Here is a 19616-nt window from a genome sequence, read left to right as displayed (position 1 = left end):
GACATTGTAGTTTCAATGCAAACTTAATTGATCATATTAGTGTTTTTATTTATAATAACAATTATATTGGTAATAAATAAAGGGGAAAACTTTTATATAGCAAACAAATATAGTCAAGTGAAAGCAATCCATGCGGTGGCCATGTTAAAACAATACATTTGTCTTCCTCTTGTAATCACTACCTTTCTGTCTGGAGATGGATAACATGCTTTATTGTAGATCCTGTAAAGACATGGTAAATAATTTGATTTAGAGTTCTTAAGACTTTCATCTTTGTTTTGCTTTATAATGTTGCTATCCTATATAAATTGTTCTCGTTCTGCTTACTTTAACTCGGCATCATTTCATACTATCCTAGGTATTCTGACATCATTTCTATTTCTTATGGCACAGTAGTATTCCATTATAATTTTAACACAGTATGTTCAGCCATTTTCTAAAGAGACAATCCAAGGCATTCCATTCAATTCTAGTTCTTCCCTTCCCTCTTGTTCAACAAGAATCTCCCTTTAAGAACCAGTAAATTGTTTGTTCTTGTGATTATTCCCTCTCTGGTATTATTTTCCCTTTTAATCCTCTCCCCCATTTCCACTTGTCTCCTTATTGAGTTTGATATATTTCTAACCCAAACTGCATGTGTATGTGTTTGTCCATTTCAGATAAGAATGGAGTTCATCTGATAACCACTTTCCCTACCCACTCCTTCATGTTCATATATTGTTCTCATACATCCAAATTATGAGAAGTATCAAGTTCCATCCCTTAATTGCCCTAGTATATTTCTCCTTTTACCTCCTTTTTCTTCCCTATCTTAAAACTCTTGGGACAGAACCAGGACCACCCCCCACCCCTACCACTGCCCAGCAACTCTTTTTCCTGAAGAGACTTATTTTTTTCTGCCTTTATTAGAATGTTAACACCTACATGATTGTATATCTCCATCTAATTGTTCGACTAAATTTACCCTTCTGGGTTCCTCTGTACTCTTTTGTGTTTGTATTTCAGAATTCCTGTGAAGCTCTGGTCCTTAAATCAGAAATATTTGAAAGTCTTTTATTCCAATAAAAGTTTGTTTACCCCACCTAGGGTAGTGTTCAAATTTGTAAAGTAAGATATTCTTGGTTGTGGGTCAACAGCTTTTGTTTTTTGGAAAAAAAATTACCTCTCATTTTAGGTCTTATCTTGACTGTCATTGCTTGGTACTTGAATTACATCTTTCTGGATGATTATATTATATTTTTATTTTTTTATTTTTTCTTTGAAGTTTTTTACCCTTTGCCTTAGAATCAATACATTGTATTGGTTCCAAAGCAGATGAACTGTTAAAAGTTAGGCCCGTGTTAGCAAAGGTGTGGCATGTGTGCCTTGGCATGTTGGGGGTGGGGGCTGCTCCATTCTCCCTCTCCACTGTGCCTGAGAATAATTTTCACATGTCCCACCCCTCTGCCCAGCAGCCCAATGAGAGCACCTCCTCCATTCCCTGTCTGGGAATGGAGCTGCTTGAGGGTGTAGTTTGGGTACACTATCTCTAAAAGTTCGCCATCACTGGGCTAGGCAGTGGGGATAAGTGATTTGCCCAGGATCACACAATGAGGAAGTGTCTGAAGTGAGATTTGAATTCAGGAGACAGACAGACAGACAGACAGACAGACAGACAGACAGACAGACACACACACACACACACACACACTCTCACTCACTCACTCACTCACTCTGATATGGAATTTTGGTTGTGGATACTTTTGACTTTGGATTTGGGCTCTAATGTCCTTGGGACTTTTTTTTTTTGAGTTTCATTTAGGGGATAATCAGTTGATTCTTTTTTAATCTTGAATTTGCCCTCTGGTTTTAATGTATCAAGGCAGTTTATAGTTATGATTTCTTGAAATATAATGTCCATGCTTTTTAAAAAAAAATAATGATTCTCCAAAAGAGTTCATTGTCTCTTAAATTATCTTTCTTTAGAAATTGATTTCAAGGATAGTTGTTTTTCATATTTTATATATTACATTTTTTTCTATTTTCAGTCTTTTGATTTTGTTCTAATGTTTCATGGCGTCTTTTTGGTTAATTTGTATTTCTATTTGGTCTATTCTAGTTTTCCATTTCTTGTGTAAATTTTATTGTTTCTCTTACAAGCTGTTCTTTCCTCAACAGTTTTTATTTCATTAAAAAAAAATCTCTTACTTCATTTCTTCCAGGTATTCATGTAATCCTTGTAGAAATAGCTATTTTTTCTGGCTAGGCATAGCATCACACTCCTATAGTTCATGGTATAGGGGAGACTAAGACTGGTATCCTGGTGGATAACTTAAGTTTGAGAGTATGTGTTGCAATAGGTCTATTAGATGTCTGCATTAAGTCTTATGCTGACTTGGTGAGTCCCTGGGAGCTCAGAAAGGATGGATGAATTGGTATATGTCAAAGCATCCATGCAAATCAACAGTTAGGGTCAGGCTATAAATAGTCCCTATACTTCTAGGTCAGGCAAGATAGGAAAATTAAAAAGAATTTTTAAACTCATTTTTTTCCTTTTACATCTTTGTTTATAGCTAATAGTGTTTGGGTCGCAATAATTTAAATTTTTTGTTTATTTATTTTCATTAATTTTTAGAATTTTTTCTATGGTTCCATGATTAATGTTTTCTCCCTCTCTTCTTCTCTCCCCCCTCCTAGAGCTGACAAGCAATCCCACTGCTTTATACATGTCTTATTACTCAAAATTTATTTCTGTTTTATTCACATTTGTAATAGAGTAATCTTTATAAATCACAACCCCAAATCTATAACCTAGTGATATATTATATGTTTTTCTTCTGTGTTTCTGCTCCCACAGTTCTTTCTCTGGATGTGGATAGATTTCTTTCTCATAAGTTCCTCTGGATTGTCCTGGGGCATTGCATTGCTTCTAGTGGAAAAGTCTTGTTACATTTGATTGTGTCACAGTGTTTCAGTTTCCATGTACAATGTTCTCCTGGTTCTGCTCCTTTTGCTCTGCATCAATTCCTAGAAGTATTTCCAGTTCACATGGAATTCCTCCAGTTCATTATTCCTTTCAGCATAATAATATCCCATCACCATCAGATAACACAATTTGTTTAGTCATTCCCCAATCAATGGACACCCTGCCATTTTCTACTTTTTTTTGCCACCACAAAGAGCACGGCTATGAATATTTTTGTACAAGTATTTTTCCCTATTTTCTCTTTGGGGTACAAACCCAGTAGTGGTATGACTAGATCGAAGGACAGGCAGTCTTTTAAAGCCCTTTGGGTTGCCTTCGACAATGGTTGGATTAATTCACAACTCCACCAGCAGTATGACCATAAGATTTGACAAGTAAAAGATTATTGTTAACTGTAAAGAAAGCAAAGATGTAAGAGCAGCTATGTGGCTTAGTGCATTGACAGTTAGGCCTGGAGACAGGAGTGCCTAGTTTCAAATCTGGCCTCCCTAACTGTGTGACCCTGGACAGGTCACTAAATCCCCACTGTATAGCCCTTACTGTTCTGCCTTGGAACCAATACATAGTATTGATTCTAAGCTAGAAGGTAAGAGTTTTAAAAAGATCAGATGAGACCAGAGATAAGACACCTATAACCAGCAAGGTTCTGTGCCCAGAAGCTGTAGGTAAGGACTCCTCTGAGAAAGGGTCAAGGGAGGGGACCTTGGAAGTACTGGAGAAGAGCAGGGAACAACAACTAGCATAATGCCCAGATCAAGAAAACCCAGTTATTCTGGACTCTGAGGTCCTAGCACTCTGTTATGAGACACCAGAAAGGGTCCTGGAGATCCTATGATCCCTGAAGCACTTTAAACTTGAAAACCCAGGGGACCAAGAATGAGGCAAAAACCAAGCTGACCATCTGCTCCAAAGATGAGAACCAGGTGAGATCTGATCCAGGAACAAAGATCTAATTCAGGAACTAAAAGTAGAAAGTTGAGTAAGAAAATATGTTTTTTAATAAATAATCAATATTAAAAATTAATTCCTTACTTTCTCTCACTCAATCACCCCATAGAGCTAGTCAAAATTTACTAAATCTTTCTATTTCTACCTTCATACCATCTCTCAGAACTTGTACCTTTTCTCTGTTTACACAATTCCGACTTTTATTTCAAGCCCTATCCTCTTTCATGTGCTATTGCATCTGTTTCCTAATCAGCCTTATTGCCTTAAGTCTCTCACCACTCCAATCTACACTACACACTGCTGCCAAAATAATTTTCCTTAAGCATAGACTCAATCATGTGCATGCCCTACTCAATCGGCTTTAGTGGATTCCCATTGTCTCACATACTTAGCTTTTACAGGGCAACACAGCCTAACCTCAACCTATCTTTTCAGCTTCATTAGATATTACTATCATTTCTCTAGTATTTGAGTCAAGCAAACTGTTCTTTTCCCACTCTTTCATATGTATGGCATTCCATTTCCCATGTCTGTACCTTATTATTGGCCATTCTCCATACCTGGAATGTACTCCTTCACCTTTACCTCATCAGGTTCTTTTCTTCCTTTAAGATGCAGCTCAAGTATTGCCTTCTGCATAAACCCTTTTCTAGTACCCTCCTAACTGCTGGTCCCCTTACTCCCAAACTACTTTGTATTTAACTCCTTTGTATATGTTTACATTCATTTACTTTAAAGTTTATACATTTTCAGATTTTTATCTCTCTCAGCAGACTGTAAATTTATTCTGAAAAAGTTTTCTCCCCATTCTTCCTACCTGTGTCCCCAGAATCTACAATAGTGCCTGGTACAAAGTAGTTTCTTAATAAATAATTGTTGATTAATTGTTCATTCTATTCACATTCACAATCATGATAGTTAATATTTTCCTTCCTACCCACTTATCCTTTTTCTTACTTGATCCCTCTTTATTACAAGTTATTGCTCCTCCCCTCACCCCATTTCTTTCCTTTTAACCTCTCCTTCATTATCCAAGCTGAGGGTATGTTTGACTTAAGATTGATTTCCTCCTCAGTCCACTTTCTATCCATCCACTCTTCCTTTTCTTATCTAAATCCCTGTTGAGTTTGAATGTATTCCTATACCAAACTCAGTGGTATGTATGTGTGTGTACTTTTGCTGTCTTTTGGTTAGTTTAGATCAGTGATTTCCAAAGTGGGCACCACTGCCACCTGGTGGGTGCTGCAGTGATCTAGGGGGCGTTGGTTGCCACAGGTGCATTTATCTTTCCTATTAATTGCTATTAAAATAAAAAAATTAATTTCCAGGGGGCTAAGTAATATTTTTTCTGGAAAGGGGGCAGTAGGCCAAAAAAGTTTGGGAGCCACTGGTTTAGATGAAAATGAAGTTCAGGTAAAACCTTCTCCCTCTACTCCTTCTTTATTTATTTATATTTCTAGCTTCTTGGTTGTTGGTTAATGCTGGGTGAAGGAATTTGACCTATCAAGAGGTTTAGTTACTTGCTTAAAAATCCAACAATAAATAGTTCACCTTTCCCCAATTTGTTTCCTCTTTGTTTTTGTATTCTTGCTTAGGTGACTTATTTGTTGTATATACTTGTCACAGCCAGAAGAACAGAAAAAAGTGATCTCTTTCCCAAAATCTTTTTCTCATTGGCCTGGAGGAGTTTGAAATTTCCAAAAATCAGTTTTATTGGTTAAGGACCAAATAAAGAAAATAAAGCTATAGCCTTTTGTCACCCAGAATAGACAATAGAAGATTGATCAAATGAACCACATCAAATACACATATTTTATTGGGAAGCTATAGAAAGGTCTGAATTCTTAAATGTAAGCTTCAGGTATGATGTTGGGGATGGGGACTAAAAGAGACTAAGGAGTTTCAGGCAGTCAGAAGGTAGTACCATTTGATATTTTCAGTGAAAGGAGATACCAAAATCAATTTTGTCTTCCTATATCAAAATATTTGCATTTTAGGAGAAAAATGAATATGATTACTTCAGCAGTAAATACTTTTAAGAATACTTCAATTGAGTTTTATTGTTCCCAACTTAAATTAGTAGTATTATCTTTTTTGATTATTGATCATACTTTACCCTGGTATTTGTGTATAAAAATGCCAGTGACTCAGAAGTGAGCTTTGCATGCTCTGTTTTCATTCTCTTTTCTTGTCAGCATGTCACAATCAAATGTTTTTCAATATTAAAATATTGCTCAACCAGAGCTATGTAAGTTTTATGTTATTTAAAAATTAAATTTAAATGAGCATGTTGCTGGGGAATAAAGAAGTTATTCAAGTAATAACCAATAGCTATCAAATATTCACTTCATATTTATTTTCTTGCTCTCATCTAGAGCAGAGATTTGAGGATTTTCCATTTAATAGGAAAGCTAGATTGAAACTAATTCTCCAGTTTTTTTGGCATGGCCATCAACACAATTTCTTTTTCCACCTAATATAGATTGAAACTGAATTTTTTTTCAATTTTATAATCTCCTGCTTAATATTTCAAAATAAGCTATGAATCATAGAAACTGAAAACTAGAGAGTCTACTAAAAGAAAGTATAATCTTCAAATCCTTTCAAATTGTCATAGAAGACTGTTTTGGCCACCAGTTATTTATCAATCAACCAACAAACATTTATTAAGTATCTAATATAAGACAAGAACAGTGCTAGGGTATACAGACACAAAAGTGGCCTAGTGCCTGTCCTCAAGGAGCTTACATTCCATCTGAGGGATAAACAAGTTTGTAGAAAACATACAATATGACTTTTTTTTTTACCAGGGAGGAAGACAAGGATATTAGTATCTAGAGGTCTCAGGAAAGGCTTTATGTAGAAGGTGTCCCTTGAGCAGAGTTTTGAAACAAAACAAAATATTGATTCTAGGAGGTGAAAGTGAAATGAGACATGAGACAGCCAGTGCAAAGAAACAGAGATTAGTGTTAGGTATAAGAAATTGCAAATAGACTAGTTTCGATAGACTATAAAATATTGGGGAGGGGAATAATAAATAATGATATTAAAAAGGCAGATTAGGCCAGGGTGTGAAATGCTTTTTAAAAGCCAAAGAACTTTATATTTGATTTGAGGGGTAACTGAGAATCATTTAAGTTTATTGAGTAGAAGAGTGACATGGTCAGACTTGGACTTTAAGGGAGAAATCACTTTAGCCTTTATGTGGATTGGAAAGAGGAGAACCTTGAGGCTGGGAAAATAGTTATGAGATTATTACAGTTGTTTAGGCAGATAAGGTGATAAGGGCCAGAAAAAAAGTGTTGGCCATTGTGACTAGAAAGGAGATTAGATATGAGAGATATTGTGGAAATAGACACAAGATTTGGCATCTGAGTAGATACCTGGGTTGAAGATGAGTAAGCTCTAACTGATAAGGAATTGTACCAGGGTGGTAGAAATATCAGAGAAGAGAAGGAGACGTATAAGAGAAATATTATGAAGGTAAAATTATTTCACCTTATGGGGGAGAGAGAAAGGAGTCAAGAATGAGACCTAGATTGTGAGCCTATGTGACTGAAACAATTTATGGTGCCCTTGAAAGTGATAAAGAAGTATAGAAGAGAGGAGGATTTTGGAGGAGGAGATGGTGGTGGTGGAGATAATGAGTTCAGTTTTGGATGTGTTGAATTTATGATGTCTGTGGGACATCCAGTTTGAGATGTCCATGAGGCAATTGGAGATATGAGTCTGGCAAATAGGGGAAAGGTTAGAACAATAAAACATTTTAAGAAATAAATACATAGAAAGATACTTAGGAAAAGAGAATAATACTCAGTATTTATTACCAAATAATTATCCATGTCACAGCACTGTGAGATTTATATAATGATGAACAGGGATATTGTTGATTTTTTTGTTTTGTTTTGTTGTTTTCATCTCTCTCAAGGACAACAAAGTAGACCTTTTATACGCAGGTTAAAAAGGGGTAGGAGGCGGGAGCACCACCTAAATTTCATACTATCCAAATCCAGATCTCTTAGTGTGTTCTTGAAAATGAGATGATAATTATGAATTAAAATGTTGAGGAAAGAATTAAGCTAATAAAATTAAACAATATACTTCTAGAATTTCATTACCAAAATAAAGCTTTAGATATTTCCAGAGGGAACATTAAAGGTCCTATTTGTTCTGAAGCTAACCCATGGCCTTCCTAGAAATGACCTAGACTCAGATTTTATCTTGGAACTAGCTTAATTTCACTCAAAATGTCTAGCTCAGGTCATTCAGAAGACTCATAAGATCAAATATTTATACCTAGAAGAGACCTATGAAACCATCTAGTCTACCTGTCTCATGTTAAAAATGAATAAACTGAGTTCCTAAAGGGAGAAATGACTTGCTCAAGTCTTAGAGAGATGAAACAAGTATCCAAGGGGAATTTGAATGTAGTTCCTCTACTTCTATATATGGGACTCTTTCTAGTTCACTGCAGCAGAAATTTTCTCTGTATTTCTATATTAGATCTAGGACTCTCTCTCAAAAGAAACTTTGTAATGTGTGTCATAAATCCTTTTGGCAGTTTCATGAAACCTAAGGACCCTTCTCAGAATAATATTTGTTGCCTACATTCATAATTGAAGAAAATACTATATTTCAGGTAGAAGTTATTAAAAATAATTTTATTTACAAAGACCTAAAGCATCAAGCTTTTGGAAAAACTCATCTGAATATAACTTTGTGATCTTGCCTTGTACTGAATACTTTATAATAAATTTCTGTGATCTGAAAAGTGCTAGATTAAAAGTTCTGTAAACTGCATTTATCAGAAAGGTAGAAACAAAATATATAATGTCATATCTTTTTCCTGCAATAAGTATCACTTAATTATTACCCGTACAGATTGCAAAGGAAAACATTTTAAGAACTACTGTCAGGATTACTTCTGCTTTAACTCATTATATCAATTCAAGCCTTTTAATACTACCTTATGTATGTGGCTTTTATATTATCCTAAAACATATGAGGTCTTTATTTTAACATGTTGATATCAGTGGAGAATTTTTCAGCTAGCTTCCTAATAGCCTCTAAGTCATCCAGTAATAATGCTATTAGTTGATAGAATTCTATTTTTATATTCATTATATTTACACATTCACTGTTTTTATCTCTCTCAAGTGTTAACACTATTTGGGGTTTGCAGTTTATAGGGATTTTTGAATTGTACTATATTATATAAGCAGTATGTCTTTTAATAATCAAACTTTGAAGCAACTGTTGTTATGTATTAGGCAAACTCCAAAAGCAATTTCTGTTTCTTTTGCTTTATAACAGAGGAAGAAGAGGAGCAGGTGCCTACTGATGGAGGCACATCAGCAGAGGCTATGCAGGTTCCTTTGGAAGAAGAAGGAGAAATGGAGGAGGATGAGACCATTAATGATGAGAATTTCTTGAGCAAGAGACCATTAGATAGTCCTGAAGTTGAAGAAATGCCTGCCATGAAAAGACCACGGTTGGCAAGTACTAAAGGGGACACTCTTGATGTAGTGTTGGAACCACGAGAACCACTTAGTTCAATAAATACTCAAAAGGTTCCACCAATGCTTTCTCCAGTTCATGTACAGGACAGTACAGACTTAGTCCCTCCCTCACCAGAACCACCAATGTTGGCTCCAGTTGCAAAGTCACAGATGCCAACTCCAAAAACATTAGAATCAAAAACTTTAACACCTAAAACCAAGGCCAAAAGTAGCTCTCCTGGACAAAAGACAAAATCACCTAAAACCTCTCAATCACCAGCAATGGTTGGAAGTCCTATCCGTTCACCAAAAACTGTATCCAAAGAGAAAAAATCGCCTGGACGAGCTAAGAGTCCCAAGAGCCCTAAAAGTCCCAAAGCTCTAATTCACCCTTCTCAAGCACCAGTCAAAGTTGAAACACCAAACAGAACTCCTTTGGCTGCATTAAGTGACAAAATTGGTAAAGAGAATATCCAAGTAAAACAAACTCAGACACCACCTGAAGCTGGGAAACTGAACAGTGAGAATCAGTCTAAAAAGCTTGCTGTAACTGACAAAACTATTGATGACTCAATTGATGCAGTAATTGCACGAGCTTGTGCTGAGCGCGAACCAGATCCCTTTGAATTTTCCTCAGGCTCAGAATCAGAAGGAGAAATTTTTACTAGCCCTAAGAGGATTTCTGTTTCAGAGACTACTACTCCCAAAGCCTCAGTATCTTCCAACAGTTTCAATAAGGCCGGATCCACCCCTATCCCTCCTTCAGGGGGAACTTCAAGCTCGGATATTTCATGGACAATGGATGATTCCATTGATGAGGTTATTCGGAAAGCAAACATGGGAACACCTTCTAATATCCCCACAAATTTTCCATATTTCTCTTCTCCTTCTGCTTCTCCTCCTACCCCAGAACCTCTTCTCAAAGTATATGAAGAAAAAACCAAACTGGCTTCTTCAGTGGAAGTGAAAAAGAAATTGAAAAAAGAGCTTAAGACAAAAATGAGAAAGAAAGAGAAACAGAAAGAGAGAGACAAGGAGAAAGAGAAAGAGAAAGACAAGAACAGGGAGAAAAGCAAAGAGAAAGAAAAAATCAAAGAGAAAGAAAAAGAAGTTAGCCGGGAAACAAAATTTCCTTGGAAGGACCTTATTAAAGATGAAGACTCAGATCCCTACAAATTCAAAATAAAAGATTTTGATGATGTTGACGCAAAAGTAAGATTGAAGGATGGCCTTGTAAAGAGAGAAAAAGAGAAGCATAAAGATAAAAAGAAAGAAAAAGAGAAAGGCAAAAAAGAGAAAGAGAAGAAAGAGAAAGAGAAGGTGAAAGATAAGGGAAAGGAAGATAAGATTAAAGCTCCATCAACTCCACTTGTATTACCTCCTAAAGAGATAGCTCTGCCCTTGTTCAGTCCTGCAGGAGCAATGAGGCTACCATCAATGCTGCCTTCTTTATCCCCAATTCTTCCTGAAAAGTTGTTTGAAGAAAAAGAAAAACCTAAAGAGAAAGATAAGAAGAAAGACAAAAAAGAGAAGAAGAAAAAGAAGGAGAAGGAAAAGGAAAAGGAGAAGAAAGAGAAGGAAAAAGAGAAAAAGGAAAAAGAGAAAAAAGAAAAGGAAAAGGAAAAGCACAAACATGAAAAGGTAAGTTGTTTTTATCACTTAGACACTATCTGAACAAAAAGCCTATTGAAAACTGCAGGTCAACCACAAAACCATAGCAATTATACAGACACACACAGAAAAAACCCCACCCTGTGTGTGTGTGTGTGTGTGTGTGTGTGTGTGTGTGTGTGTGTGTGGTGTGAGCGCACATACTGATATACATATAGGTATTTGTGTGTATTTATATAAAAAGTAAATATATAAGAAAAAGAAACATGTGCACATACATATTTACTTTGAGTATAAACTAGCCATCTTTACTAGAAGTAGTGATTTTAAAATAGGGGGAAAATGAGTTAGTTCACAATTTTTTTAGGTTGACCTACTATCTTGTTACTATTGTCTATGTGTCCTTTGAAAAGGGAACTTACTCTTCCTATGCCTCAGTTTTCTATTCTGCAGAATGAAAGGGATGAATTAAGCTCTGAGGTCCCTTTCAGCTCTACCTATATTATTCTATGATTCTCTTAACTTGTGATTATACCCTCTGTACCCTGAAAAATGTATTAAAATTTATAATCCAAATAGAATAACATTATAGAAGTGACAGTCAATGTTTATCTACTTTAATCAATTATTTCCAAATTAAAATAAAAACTCCTTAGTCTGACATTTAAGAACCTCCATAGGCTGGCTTCTAGCTACTTTTCCAATTACACCTTACTATTTCCCTTCACAAACTCTATATTCTAGCAAAATCGGGCTATTGGTTGTTTCCACAACTTAGTAATCTGTTTCCTACCTCCCATTCTTGAAGGCTCATACTTGGAATACATTCATGCTGTCATTTTCATGTGTCAGAATCCTTTTTTCAATACTCAGTTTAGGTGCCACCTCTTAGTACTCCCTCAATCCTTAAATTCATTTCTGTACTACATATTTGTATATATTTTGTATCTTTCCTCCTGCATATCTCCATTATCCTTCTAGCTGCTTTTGAAACCAGATAGAATCTTAGATTCTGGTGTTAACATCTGGATATGTGGAGATCATATGGCAGGTTTTTTTTTTTTTTTATCGTAAACATTTGCACTAAACATAAAGGTGAATAACTCTGATGGGGAAAAGGCTCTATCACAATTGGTTTCATTTTAAGTTAATTTCACCCAATTAACTTTTTAGAATTTTACATTTTACTTCTTTTCATTGTGGTTATACCTTTTCATGTATCTTGGTCAGCAGTCATTTTGGAGGAAATTTATTGATCTTTTGCTAGCCACATGGCTTCTTCTCTGACAGCATGAGGTTTTAAACAGGATACTCATACTTTTGCTACCGTCTTTGCTTCATGTTATGAATAACCACTTTGAATATAGTTTTAACATTAGTCCCTAAAAGGGATTCAGTAGACTTACCTCTACATACTTTTCCTCAGTATACAAATAAGAAAAGTGTTTTGTAAACCATAAAATACTGTATAAATTTGAATTGTTATTTTAATCACCATCATTATCATCATCATGCTTATTCCACAGGTCTCCCTGATTTAAGGAAAATTTTACACAATACTTTGAAATATAGGTCTGGAAGGCATATATAAGTGTGAGATACAAGCCTTTCCTAACTACTGGACCACTTAATGTCATTTTAGGACAGGTGTCAGAGAAACTGCTAAATATTCATGAATTTTCATGGCTATTTTATTGTTTTTTTAAATCCTTACCATCTGTCTTAGAATCAATATTAAATATCATTTCCAAGGTAGAAAAGCAATAAGGACTAGGCAATTTGGGACAAGTAACTTGTCCACAGTCACATAACTAGGAAGTGTCAGGCCACAGTTGAACCCAGGACCTTCATCTCCAGGTCTAGCTCTCTATCCATAAAGCCACCTAGCTACCCCTTGATGAATATTTTATAATGTTTTGTTCCCCCTCCCATGTTTTCTCTACTCTCCCCTACCCCAAGAATTGGAAAAATTGATAAAATTGTCAGTAACAGTAGCCCTGACTTACAGTTTACTATTTATCAATTTGGATTTCATATTCTACAGAAATATGGACATTTTCCCCAATAAGTCTCTGCTGCTGTGGTAACATGAATCAGCTATGTTTTTAAGATTGCCTATTAATCTTATTTGCCACCCTGCCATCTATTACATCCCAGCCCTTACACAAAAGGGCAAAAACCCAAGTAGGACACATGGAAAATTTGTTAACACCCCTGAAGAAATGGGATGTAAGATAATAATTTGGAGCAGTGTTATGGTTGCTCTTTCTTTTCCAACCCTGTTTTTCCTCCTGTCATTGCCATTTACCTCCACATCTACTTAAATGCCCCCTTACAGTGTAAAGGTTGTACTTTACACTGGGCTGTAAAGAAGTGGAATTTTGGCAGGTCCTAGTGAACTGAAGTCTTTGAGTGTAGGACCAGCTATGTAGTGAATGTATTGTTTATGATGGGATGTGCTCATCACCAGAATGGGTGCATGGAATAGAACTTAGACTTAGAGTTAGGAAGACATGGATTCATATTCTGCCTCTGACACTCACTAGCTGAATGGCCCCAACAAGTCACTTAATTTTATTATTCCTCATGTATGTCATATATGTCAAAATAGGGAAAGGGGATTAGACTTCATCACCTCTCATGTCCCTTTTAATTCTAAATTGATGATTCTAGGAAATTTTGATCATAAGTTATAAAGGAAATGAGCTACATTACCAGAGGGAATATGCACACCAACAAAATTAATGTTTCTTGAAGTAAATAAGGTCATTTAAGGGAAAGTCTAGGTATATAGGAAATGGAGAAAGAGTCGTATTTCTTCTCACCTGAGCTAGGGTCTAGAGCACTGGTCTGTAAAGTAAGGACCAGAGAATAATCCCAAAGGGTTTGTGATCAACCATTTGGAGAGCAGGTCATAGCCCTTCCTCTCCCCTCCAACACTATTGCATCTTATCCTTTACAGATTACTTTACAGACACATTCTGCCTCTTCCTCACTCTCACTCTCTATTTCTAGGTCTCATTATTACTACCTCCTCAATATACCTACCATCTATTGCATTCTCTCTATTTTTGCAGAGCCACCACTTAAATCTCCTCTTACCTGGACTGTGGAAATAGCCTCTTGATTGATCTCCATGTCTCACTCCTTTGTTTCCATTCCAATCTATTTTCCACACAGCTCCCAAATTGGCATTCCCAGAATGCAAATCCGATCATATTAGTCCTTTACTCAGCTCCAATGACTGTAGGAGCAAACATTATTTTATCTAAATTTTGTCCTTTAATTTCTGCTTTGTGTAAGCTTTATAACATACATAATTATTGACAAAGTAGTACATATATGTAACTTACTAAGAAGTGAACATACATATATTAGGGATTGTAAGATTTAAATTAATGTGCAATACATCAAGTATTGTTTTTATAAAGTTAATTATCTGACAAAATAGAACCAGGTGACTAAGTTTTTCTAGCTGCTCAAAAATCCCTGCTCCACCAAAGCTGCGACAGTAAGTAAAGAGACCAAGAGATGGAACTATACACAATTTATATCCTATCTATGTCAGTATGTAATGACAGGAAGTGAGTAGGGTGCTGAGAATCTTAGTTTTGCTGGGGATCATAGTTTTTAGGGTAACAGATTCTAATTACACAGGGTGCATACTCAAATTTTTACTGATAGTGATGTATGATCAGAGATGTTTGGAAATCACTGTTCTAGAGCCTCAAAAATGGCATGATGGTTTCTAGAGATTCTCATAAACCCAGTATTTAAGGCATTTTGGTTAAGTGAGAGAGTGATTCATATCCAAATCATTTTGAACTAAAAGTGCCACCTTCTTAATCCACTCATAGGAGCACATGAACATTCAGTGACCATCTCAGAAGCATTAACTTTTGAAAGCATATTTCAAAAACTAACTATTTATCCATCAAGATAACTTCTATCAACTCTAACCAAATTTATCAATGACAGTAAGGCTGCTCTTTATCAGCAAAGAAAATAACACTTTCTTTTCATTAATAGAGTATATTCTTTGAGTTGTTTTTAGATGATGATGATGATGATGATGATGATGATGATGATGATGACAGGAGGTGTTTTTCCATCAACATATTCTCAACAAATTCTATGACCAAGAATATATTTTTGTTTTTCCTTCTGTTTGTTTTTCAGTTCCAAATTCTCTCCTCTCCATCCTTCCTCCACCCATTGAGAAAAATAAAACATGATATCTATTATACATAAAAAATGAAGCAAACATATTTCTGCATTAGTCATCTTGTGAAAAAAAAGGAAGAAAAATAAAGAGAAAAAATACATTTTAGTCTTCTCAGAGTTAATCAGTTCTATTTTTGGAGGTGGATAGTGAATTTATCATCAAGTCTTTTGCATTTGATTATTGTCACAATATTACCATTACTACATTGTTCTTCTGATTCTGCTCTGTGCACTTTGATTCAGTTCATATAAGTCCAGGCTTTTCTGAAATCATTCCCCTCATCAATTCTTTTTTTTTTTTTTTAAAACCTTACCTTCCACCTTAGAATCAATACTATGTATGGTTCCAAGACAGAAGAATGGTAAGGGCTAGGCAGTGGGGGGTTAAGTGACTTGCCCAGAGTCACTCAGGTAGGAAGTGTCTGAAGTGAGCTTTGAACCTAGGACCTCCATCTCTAGATGATTGACTCTCATACACTGAGCTCCCCAGTCCCCACCCCCACCCCAATCAATTCTTAAAACAAAATAAGATTCCATCACAATCTTAACTTGTTTAGCCATTCCCCAATTAATGGGCACCAATTCAATATCCACTTCTTTGCTACCACAAACTTCATATTTTTGTACAAATGGGTCATTCTCCTTTTTCTTTGATATATTTGAAGAATACCTAGTAGTTCACTGCTGAGCAGTAACATACTTTTTGCATACAGCTAGCTAAGTTTAGGGGCCCATACTCTGCTTATAGAATACAACAAAGCTAACTGGCCCATACAGGTGTGAAGTTTGACCTCTTACAAGTGTTTTACTGCCATAAAGTTAAGTACTAAATTTAGTAGTTGTACAGTTAGCATGCTGAAGACAATTTCTCCATTTTTGTGAGGATTCTTACTTTCCAAAAGATTGATGATTCTTTTAGTCCTATCCTATTTGATTTCATACTATAGATATTTAACTTGGGCCTTGAAGAAAGGAAAGTATTTAAGCATATATAGTTTGAGGTGAAGAGAGGAATAAGGCCAGAATTTGTGGAGTGGCTTAAGCAAAGTCATAAGAGAGATAGACCAGAAAAAAGAGCACAGAACAATGAAAGAACCTGGCATAGTTTTTTTTTTAAATTCTGAACTTCATAAACACAAATAAAACTAATATAACCAAAAAAGAGAATTGTATATGAAACTGTAAATCTCTAATATGTACATCTTGCTTTTCCTTTTAAGTATAGAATAAATCTGACATAAAATGTTCTGTTTCTTTCTGGCAATCCTGTTCTCTTCTTTGTATTTTAAAAAAAGTGTAAATTCCTCAAATCCCCAAATTTTTGTCATAGTGGTTAATAATTTAGTTTTAAGTGAATGAATGAATGAACAAACTATCAGGCATTTTTAAAGAGCTTTCTAAGTATCATGGTATAAGGAACATAAGTTTAAAAAAGAGATAGTTCCTGACCTCAAGGAACTTGCATTCTAATGAGGGAATGGAGTGACAATTTATATTACGGTGAATGGGGCCATAGGTCAGTCAGTTGTCACGCCTTTCCCAATAACAAAGATGTATTGATATTGCCCATTGATTAAGACATCCTTTCCCCTTAATAAAAAGAAGTCACTTTGCTTTATCATTTTGTGAGGCATGGTTTTGTCATTTACTGTAAGATCTCTAGAAGCTGGGACAGAAAAAGTGTTTTTATTGAATTAAATGTGCCCACGATCATAAAATCATTCTTTGACTGAGTTTAAACTATTATTGCCTTATACCTAGCCTTCCTTTGAAAGGTAATCAGCTGTTGAAATGGAGAGATTCAGAATAACAACAACCTCTACCCCCCCCCCCAAAAAAAAGAATAAAAAAGTATTCTTGTACCCTTTCCCTCTCTATGATGTGCATATTAGGATGCTTCTCTTTCTAAAGTAGGTCATTTTGTTTTGGGGTGTTTGTCCTTCCTTCCTTCCTTCCTTCCTTCCATCCAAAAAAATTTTATTCTAGGAGTTTACATTTCAGTGTAGGAATTACTTGCAAGATATAATAGAATCTAGTCTCATTTTAATTACTCGTATTGGCTAAGAGTTATGCAGTTTCAATGTAATGATATAATTTACTTTTTTTTATTTGAAATATTTTATATGATCAACGAATGTTTCTAGTTGAAAAAGTTATTATGATACCTTATGAAAGATGACAGAATAATAATTTGTTCTCACATTATATAATTCACAATAACAAATTGTTTTTAAAAATTTTCTGTTACATCAATTATATTTTTGGATATATTTACATATAAAGAAATAGGATTTATCAAGAATTTGTTGTAACCTCCCCATCTTTGTGTGTGTATATATGTGTGTGTGTGTTTGTGTGTGCGCGCACGTGCTTATTTGTAAGGAAAAGCATTTTACATTAATTTAAAAAAAAAAACTTGGACAGATTATATTGACAAAGCTGCCCATTACCTTGGCAAAAAGTCCCTGTCAAAAGATAAACTTTAAAGCTAGAATGCATGAAAGAGTTTCCAGATAGAATTAAAATTTAAACTGATTCCTGATAGATAAGCTTTTTTTAAATCCACCTCTTTGCTGCAAGTCAGGATTTTAAAAATAAATTTCCCCCTTAAATCTCCTGAGCGATTTTCATTTTTTGCAAGGCCGCACTGCTGGTGTCCTGGAAAAATGGAGAGTTAGAGCTTTATCAGTTGGTGCCCTGAGGTATGTGGAAAAGAAGCTAAATCCTTGAAGATTAGCAAAAAAAATGCAGCACATGGCAATAAGGGGCTTATATGACTACTAGTATTAGTTCAGGTGAAAGAAGTATTGCTTATACATAAAACTGGACAAATCCACTGACAATGTATTTTTAGTTAGCTACAAAGGAGTCTTATATTGCTGGACTTTACCTCTTTGGTGATTTGGGAAGCTTAGTAATCCACTGTAAATGCTCTTTTGCTGGCCCCAATTCTCAGTATTACTCCAGAGTTCTGCTCTTTTATTTTAACCCCTACAAGTACAATTTCCCTGTAAACATTTCTTTTTCTGTCTGCAAAGAATACGGTCAGTTCATGACTGTTATTTATGATTGGTTGCTTGATTTACCATCTTAGATTTTATTGATTTATCTCAGAAATAATAAAGTATATGTGAGAAAGAAGTTTTATTTCTAAGAGATGACATTTTAATTGCTACTAGGGATAAATATAGCATAAACATGCATGCCAGTAAAGATTTATTTATAAATTAGCTTGTCACAGTGTAACAATTACCTGTTATTAGCAATGTTATAGTAATTCCTATCTCCTTTGTTAGTTTCTTTTCTTCCCATCTGTTTTATGTGGGTAGGCTTCCAACACTGTACTTGGCATTCTTTTCTATCTACTTTTCCTTTAGTTATCTCATCTACTTCTATGACTTCAGCTATTACTTTTATTTAAATAACTGTCAAATTTGCAACTAAAGCTCCACTCTCTCTGGAATTTCTAACTGCCCGTTGGAATTTCATTCCAGATATTCCTTTGGTGTCTTACCCTGAACATGCATAAAGCTTACTAATCACATTTTCCCATAAATCTGTTCCTGTTTTTGACATCTTTATCTCTGACTATGGTGCTACCACACTCATAGCCATGCTCCTAGTCCTCACACGTAACCAGTTAGTCACCTTCAGTTCTATTCAAATAAGCACCCACTGCGTATAAGGCACTGTGCTAGGTTCTGGGAATACAAAGCAAAAATAAAACAGCCTCTAGCTTTGACAAACTTGTATTATACTAAAGAGGATTTATAGACAAGTATAATACAGAACAAGGAATTATTGAGGAGAGTGGGGGAATTAAACAAATTAATCCAAAAATATTTGAGAAAAGAAAGAATATAATCAGTTATGGAAATCAGGGAATTCACTAATTCATCAAACATTTATTAAACTTCTACTTTGTGCTCAGTGTTGGGGGTAAGACCCTCCTTGCCTTCAAAGAACTTAAATTCTTTTCTAAGGAAGCAATATGGATATGCAAATTTAAATTTAAACACAAGAGGAAGGTAGAGTAGGATTGAGAGAAGGCATTAGTGAAGCTGACAATGAAAATGTCAGAGAAGATAGTGGTTGCTAAAGAAGGGAGCTTCTATATAGGTAGCCTTCAAACTTTAAATTCTAGGTATTCTGAGTGGAGCCATTGGGCAGTTTTTTGTCTCATCCTTTGTAATAGCAGTTGTAATTTTAATTTGATTATTATTGAAGGGAGGGCACCTGTGGACCTAACTTACCACTCTCTGTCTTAGAACCAATGCACAGTATTGATTCTAAGGTGGAAGGTAAGTGTTTAAAATAATAATAATAAAAAGCCTTTGGTAGAATATCCATGCCTGAGAACTAAAAGGAAG

General features: G+C 35.2%; 1 protein-coding gene across 1 annotated transcript in view; it reads left to right on the top strand.

Moving 5' to 3' along the window:
* Positions 1-19616, top strand: part of TAF3 (TATA-box binding protein associated factor 3) — a 294697-nt gene that overhangs the window by 173474 nt on the left and 101607 nt on the right. Inside the window, exon 3 of the mRNA XM_044677792.1 lies at positions 9227-11052. Coding sequence (XP_044533727.1) covers positions 9227-11052 — 1826 coding nt within the window. The remainder of the gene's footprint in view (positions 1-9226; positions 11053-19616) is intronic.

This window comes from Gracilinanus agilis, chromosome 5, assembly GCF_016433145.1.
Source record: "Gracilinanus agilis isolate LMUSP501 chromosome 5, AgileGrace, whole genome shotgun sequence".
NCBI lineage: Eukaryota > Metazoa > Chordata > Mammalia > Didelphimorphia > Didelphidae > Gracilinanus > Gracilinanus agilis.
Note: the sequence above shows the minus strand (reverse complement) of the source record. Positions and strands in the feature narration are given on the sequence as shown.